Below are 7,661 nucleotides of genomic sequence, written 5' to 3'. Positions count from 1 at the left end.
ATGAATAAGTCAGAGGGATCCACAGTGACATATTTTGTCTTATTGGGCTTTCCTGGTCCCTGGAAGATTCAAATCACACTTTTCTCACTGATTCTGATGATCTACATGGTAACTTTGACTGGGAATACGGCCATCATTTGTGCAGTGAGGTGGAACCAACAACTCCACACTCCCATGTATATGTTTCTTGCGAACTTCTCCTTCCTAGAAATCTGGTATGTGACCTGCACAGTCCCCAACATGCTGGGCACCTTTCTTTCCAACACTAAGACTATGTCCTTCTCTGGATGCTTTACTCAGTTCTACTTCTTCTTCTCCCTGGGCACAACTGAATGTTTCTTCCTCTGTGCCATGGCTTACGATCGGTACCTAGCCATCTGCTACCCACTGCACTATCCTTCCATCATGACTAGGCAATTCTGCAGTATTCTGGTGTCTCTCTGTTGGATCATTGGTTTCTCTGGATATGTGATTCCCATTTTCTTCATTTCTCAATTATCTTTCTGTGGTCCCAATATCATTGATCATTTTCTCTGTGATGTGGACCCACTAATGGTTCTGTCTTGTACCCCTAAACCCATCATAAAGCATGTATTCTATTCTATCAGTACCCTTGTCATTATTCTCACTGGTTTGTACATCCTTGCATCCTACACCCTGGTGCTCAGAGCTGTTCTTAAGGTTCCTTCTTCAGATGGACGACAAAAGGCCTTCTCAACCTGTGGATCCCACCTGCTGGTAGTGTCTCTATTCTATGGAACCATAATGGTGATGTATGTGAATCCCACATCTGGCAACTCAGCTGACATGCATAAAATTATCACACTGATATATGCTGTGGTGACACCAGCTTTAAATCCTTTCATCTATAGCCTGCGTAACAAGGACATGAAATATGCTCTCTATAATGTCTTCTTTGGAAAGAGGGTTATATAAAACTAATAAGCAGGATTTTTATGCACAATTATGGGACACTCAATACCTTTAAGGGCACCTTCAAAGATGTGACATATACCCACAGAGACAAACACATATATACATAAATAAAAAATTAAAATGAATCATGTTTCTTTTTGTTTGTTCATTTCTTTTAATCTACGTGGGGTATAATTTATCTATGCTACAAAGTGTAGAGTCAGAAAGGGGACTCAAACACTTTGGGGAAGCCCAGCTGATTGTGAGTGAATCCCAGACATTAGATAATGTGTTGTTTACACTTTCGGAGTTTGATTTTGCTTTGCTCATATTATGACTGTGCCAGGGTTCTTCTTGAAGGAAGAAAATATTAATTTGTTTTTATTTTGCAGAAGCCCACAGTTCAAAAACTAATTTTTTAAAAAAAAAAATTTAGGTTTTAAATGAGAATTTGGATCTTGACAGAGATAGAATTGTAAACTTTTTAAACTTGTAAAGACTGTGAAACATTAAAGGTTTATGACTTAACAGTGATATATTTGTTTGTCAAGTTGACAAGTGATCAGTTGAAGTAGCTGGTTGTATGTCAGCTTCACACAATCTAGAATCACCTGAAAGGAGGGAAACTCAATTAGAAATTGTTTCTATAAGATCCAGCTATACGATATTTTCATAATTAGTGTTTGAAGGGGAAGAGCACAACCCACTGTGGGTGGTGTGGTCCCTGGTCTGGTGGTCCTGGGTTCTATAAAAAGTAAGCTGAGCAAGCTATGATGAGCAAGCCAGTAAACAGCATTCCTCCATGACCTCTGCATCAGCTTCTGCCTCCAGGTTCCTGCCCTGTTCCTGCCTTGACTTCGTTCAATGATAGACTATAGTGTGGAAGTGTAAGCTAAGCAAACCTTTTCTTCCCCATGTTGCTTTTGGTTGTGGTGTTTCAGCAATAACAGTAACTTTAGCTAACAAATATCATTTTTAGAGTTATTATTAAAAATGTGAATAATATATATATTCACATTATATATTATATATAATAACATATTATTCACATATGTTATTTCATCCTAACCAACAGTAGATAAGAGGAATACAGGATCAGGCTAAAACCATAAATAGAAATACCTTTAATGAAAGTTTTTGAGTGTATGATTTCCCTAATGAAAGAAGAATGCATCCAAAGAAACACTGTGGTGATTTGAATGAGACTAAGAATGCCCCCTAGGATGTTTGAACAACAACTCATATGGTCCAACATTGTTCTTCATAGTTTGCAGAATGGCTGTATGGTCTGAGGTTCATATACTTGGGAGTAGGAAGGGGGTGAGCTGGCTCTAGGAGCAAAGCAAGAAACAATCAGCCACACTTCCACAACAAATAAAACACCCACAGTTACATCTATGAAAGAAAATCAATTTAACCATCTTGAATGAGATTCTACCAGAAGTATATCTTGGAGAAGTAAAATAATCCCAAAGAGAGCCCATGCAGACTAGGTCTCCAGAGAAGAACAATAAAAGAAGTAAGTGGTTGGCCAACGAGGAAAGCACTATCCCTGTCAGAAGAACCCACCTAATGTGTGTGTGCATGCATGTGTTTATATAAATGTGTGAGTATATATGAGAGTGCCTGTGAGTGTATATGAGTGTATGTGTGAGTGTTGTGTAAGTAAGTGTGTGTACTTGTGTGTGTGTTTGTCTGTTTGTGGGGGATGTGCTCTGTGGTGTGTGTCTATATGTACGTACATATGTGTATGCATGTATGTGCCTAAAAACCATCACATCAGTGTTGGACAAAATGAGCCAACAGAAGGAAAAGAATGCCAAGAGAAGACACAAATGATTTTTCTTTTATTGCTTAAGTTGTTTACATTGTCTAACCTTCAACACTTGCACTTCTCAATCTCAAATGTTTTCCTGGACACATGAACAACTTTTAGATCCTCAGACATTAAATAAATTTTATATGTTTATCCAGTTATTTATTACACACAATTATTTAATAACACACCCAGCTGGTTATTGAAATCAGTCATTTAATAAGAAGCCTGTGACCAACGCAAATTTGTCTGTGCTTTTGATAAGAGACCCCAGGACCCAGTGGGGATAACATTAGCCAAAATACCCAACAGTGGGGAGATAGAGTTTGAAGAGAACACCTCCAGTAGATAGACATGGCCCCAGTGAAGGGATTGGGCCACCCAGCCAACTCAAAAAATTTAACCTGGAACTGTTCCTATCTATGAAATGCAGGGACAAAAACAAATGAAGCTGAGTCTAAAGGAGAGACCATCCAGAGACCACCCCACCTTGGGACCCATAGGTACCAAAACCTGACAATATTGCTGCTGCCAAGAAGTGCTCTCAGACAGGAAACTGGCATGCATGGCTGTCCTCTGAGAGGTTCTGCCAGCACATGACTGAGACAGATGCAGATACAGCCAACCACTGGACTGAGCCTGGGGACTCCAAAGGAAGAGTTAGGGGAAGGACTGAAGGAGCTAAAGGGGATTGTAACCCCATAGGAAGAACAATATCAAGTAACCCAGACCCACAAAGCTCCCAGGGACTAAACAACCCATCGACCACAGAGTATACATGGAGGGACCCTGGGACTCCAGATATATAGCAGAGGACTACTGCCTTATCTGACATCAGCGGGAGAGTAGATGCCAGGTCCTGTGGAGGCTTGTTTCCCCATTGAATGGGGATGCTAGAGGGGTGAGCCTAGAATGGGTAGGTGGGTGTTGCACACCCCACTTCGCCGGCAGGAAAAGGCATGCAACAACAGGATTCTTCTGCGAACAACCTTTATTGTACAATACTCTGAGCAGGGGACCCACATGGGAAAAAAATGCACTGCTTAAATATGCCCAGGAGACTCGTGTCACTACCTGATTGGTGCACCCTCCAGTAATTCATTAGCATGCCCCGAGAGCGGGCTGGACTTCTGTGGCACATGCGCACTATGTCTCTTGGGCTGTGCAACAGCTCTGTTTGCTGAGTCATTGGGGGGAAGCCTACACCATGTTTGGGTGCCGCACAAACAGCTCTCAACAGGTGGGTGGGTAGGGACCAACCTTTTAGAGGCAAAGGGGAGGGAGGGATGGGGTTTGCAGAGGGGAGACCAGGAAGGAAGACTACTTTTGTAATATAATAAATAAAATAATGAATAATAATATAACAACAATAATAATAATAAAATAAAAATCTCCAGCAACCACATAGTGGCTCACATCTATCTGATGCCCTCTTCTGTCATGCAGGCGTACATGCAAATAAAGCACTCCCAATTAAATAAATACATGCATATATATATATACATTCACACATATATTTTTTAAAAGAGTGAAGTCATAGAACACAACCATAATTTTTGGAAGACAAAACCATTTTTTAACAATTTAAACAATCCAGTGTCTCCAAAATCATTATCAAATTCAGTGTTTTGTTGTTAGAAGGTTTGGCTGCCAGTAAAACAAAGTTCTTGCATGAATGTATAGCTTTAATACCTCATTAAAGAAACCTCATTGTTTTAGATCCTATCTTTCATAGGTCTGAGTTTTTTAGGTCAGGAATTGTATAAAATATTATTCAAATGTAAAGGTACCTTTGAGACCTGTTTCCCTGGATTGGTTTACGCCAGGTGTTGCTGTCTAGAATGGCTTAGACCCTGAGTTACCTAAGATAACATTGTATTACAAATGCTTCAGATTTTACACATTTTTAACCTACTCAGTAAGTGATATGTTAATCATCTATAATTAAGTCAAGCAGAATATTCTAATTCATTTAAGAGCAGACAGAAATAAACATGAAATGGTCACATACAATTATACATTTAGGATAGACAAACGACATTTTTGTTTTTCTTTTTTTTTTTTTCAAGGGCGGAGCATCTTGCCATCTGCTGAATCTAATTCTCATGGCACAAAGATTAGGTAGCAATATTAGTGTAGTAGTTTGAATATGCTTGGTTCAAGGAGTTAGTACTATTAGGTATGGCCTTGTTGGAGGAAGTATGTCACTATGTGGGTGGGCTTTGAGACCCCCCTCCTAGCTTCCTAGAAGACAGCAGTCTTCTCTTGCTTGCCTTTGGAACAAGATGTAGCACTCTCAGCTCCTCCAACCCCATGCCTGCCTGGATGCTGCCATTCATAATAATAGTGGATTGAACCCTGCTCCCCCATTCCCTTCTCATTATTTAGCTTCTCTGAGTCATACAGGCTTTTCACGTGATTGTTTACTTTTGTATTATTTGTGGCTGTTGTGAAGGATGCTGCTTCTCTGATTTCTGGTTCAGCCCATTTATCATTTCTATGCGGGAAGGCTACTAATTTATCTGAGTTAATCTTATATCCAGCCACTTTACTGAAGCTGAAGTTGTTTATTAACTGTAGAAGTTCTCTGGTAGAATTTTTGGGGTTGCTTATGTATATTATCGTATCATCTGCAAATATAAATACCTTTAGTTCTACTTTGCCAATTTGTATCCCTTTGGCCTCCTATTGTTGTCTTATTGCCCTGATTGAAAAGATAGAGGACAGTGGGCAGCTTTGTCTTGTCCCTGTTTTATGGTATTGCTTCAAGGATCACGCCACTTAATTTGGTATAAGCTTTTGCTTTGCAGTATATTGCTTTTATTATGGTTAAGTATGGGCCATGAATTTCTGATCTTTCCAAAACTTTTAAAATGAAGGGAACTTGTATTTTGTAAAATGCTTTTTCAAAATATTTTTATCTATTTTTTTACTTTATTTTAAAAAACAAAGATAAATGTACAAATTTTTAGCATATTTACATAAAAGTATACAAATACATTTTATAAGGTTGTAATTAAGTATTTGTGGGTACATATACATACACATATGTATACATGTAACAACAGTATAGGAAAAAAGGGCTATTAATTTGAGAGGATAGGAGAGGGTTGTAGGGAGAAAAGAAGGATGTGATACAGTTCTATTTTAATCAAAATATATTCTTTTTCTTGTTGTTGTTGAACTTCACACAGTCTGTAAGTTGTTTCTGGGGTTTTCAGAGCTTTCTGGGGTTAGTATCCCATTATCAGTGACTGCATATTATGTCTGTTCTTTTGTGACTGGGTTATATCACTCAGGATGATATTCTCTAGATGCAGCCATTTTCTTAAGAATTTGGTTAAGTCATTGTTTCTGATAGCTGAGTAGTATTCCATTATGTAAATGTATCACAATATTTGTATCCATTCATCTACTGAAGGACATCTGGGTTCTTTCCAGCTTCTGGCTATTATAAATAGAGCTGCTATGAACATTGTGGTGCATGTATCTTTGTTGTATATTGGAGCATTTCTGGGGTATATGCCCAGAAGTGGAATAGCTGAATCTTCAGGTAGTACTATGTCCAATTTTCTGAGGAATCACCAGACTGATTTCCAGAGTGGTTGTATCAGTTTACAACCCCACCAACAGTGAAGAAGTGTTCCTCTTTTTCCGCAACCTCGCCAGCATCTGTTGTCATCTGAGTTTTGGATCTTGGCCAATCTGACTGGTGTGAGGTGGAATCTCAGGGTTGTTTTGATTTGCATTTCCCTGATGGTTAAGGATGTTGAGCGCTTCCTTAGATGTTTCTCAGCCATTCGATATTCCTCAATTGAGAACTTTTTGTTTAAGTCTGTACCCCATTTTTAATAGGGTTGTTTAATTCTCTGGTGTCTAGCTTTTTGAGTTCTTTGTATACCTTGAATATTAGGCCTCTATCTGATGTGGGGTTGGTAAGGATCTTTTCCCACTCTGTTGGCTGCCATTTTGTTTTCTTGACAGTGTCTTTAGCCTTACAGAATTTTTTGCAATCTTCTGAGGAACCACCAGATTCATTTCCAGGGTGCTTGTACCAGCTCATAACCCCACCAACAGTGGAGAAGTATTGCTGTTTCCCCACATCATTGTCAGTATCTGCTATCACCTGAGTTTTTGATCTTAGCATTTCTGATTCACGTGAGGGGGAATGTCAGGGTTGTTTTGATTTGCATTTACCTGATGACTAGGGAAGTTGACCATTTCTTTAGGTGCTTCTGGCCATTCCATATTCTTTGGTTGAGAATTCTTTGTTTAGCGCTGTAGCTCTGTACCCCATATTTTAATAACATTATTTGATTCTCTATAAAATAACTTCTTGAGTTATTTGTATACATAGTGCTATCAGCCCTCTCTCATTTGTAGGATTGGTAAAGATCTTTTTCCAATATCCTGGTTCCCATTTTGGTTTTTTGGTTTTGGGTTTTATTTTTATTTTTTTGACAATGTCCTATTCCTTACAGAAACTTTGCGATTTCATGAGGTCCCATTTGTCGATTCTTGATCTTAGAGCATAAGCCATTGGGGTTATTTTCAGGAATTTTCCCCTGTGCCTATGTGTTCTAAGCTCCTTTTCACTATCAGTTCTATTAGTTTCAGTGAACCTAGTTTTATGTAAAGTTATTTGATCCACTTGCACTTGAGCTTTTTACAAGGAGATAAGAAAGGATTGATTTGCAATTTTCTGCATGCTGACTGCCAGTTGAACCCAAAACATTTCTTGAAGAAACAGTCCTTTTTCCACTGAAAGCTTTTAGAACCTTTGTCAAAGATCAAGTGACCATATGTGTGTGGGTTCATTTCTGGGTCCTCAATTCTACTCCATTGATTTAACTGCCTATCTATGTATAAATACAATGCAGTCTTTATCACAATTGTTCTGTAATACACTTTGAGGTAAGAAAATGTGATT

The 7,661-nt window shown here is 38.7% G+C and overlaps 1 protein-coding gene across 1 annotated transcript; it reads left to right on the top strand.

Moving 5' to 3' along the window:
* Window positions 1-936, top strand: LOC308428071 (olfactory receptor 11H7-like; the record flags this gene model as incomplete). Its single annotated transcript, XM_080926343.1, has 1 exon — window positions 1-936. The coding sequence occupies one exon, from the start codon at window positions 1-3 to the stop codon at window positions 934-936; it is 936 nt and encodes a 311-aa protein (XP_080782469.1).
* Between the last annotated feature and the right edge of the window lie 6,725 nt (window positions 937-7,661).

This window comes from Micromys minutus, assembly GCF_963924665.1.
Source record: "Micromys minutus genome assembly, chromosome: 12".
Lineage (NCBI taxonomy): Eukaryota > Metazoa > Chordata > Mammalia > Rodentia > Muridae > Micromys > Micromys minutus.
Note: the sequence above shows the minus strand (reverse complement) of the source record. Positions and strands in the feature narration are given on the sequence as shown.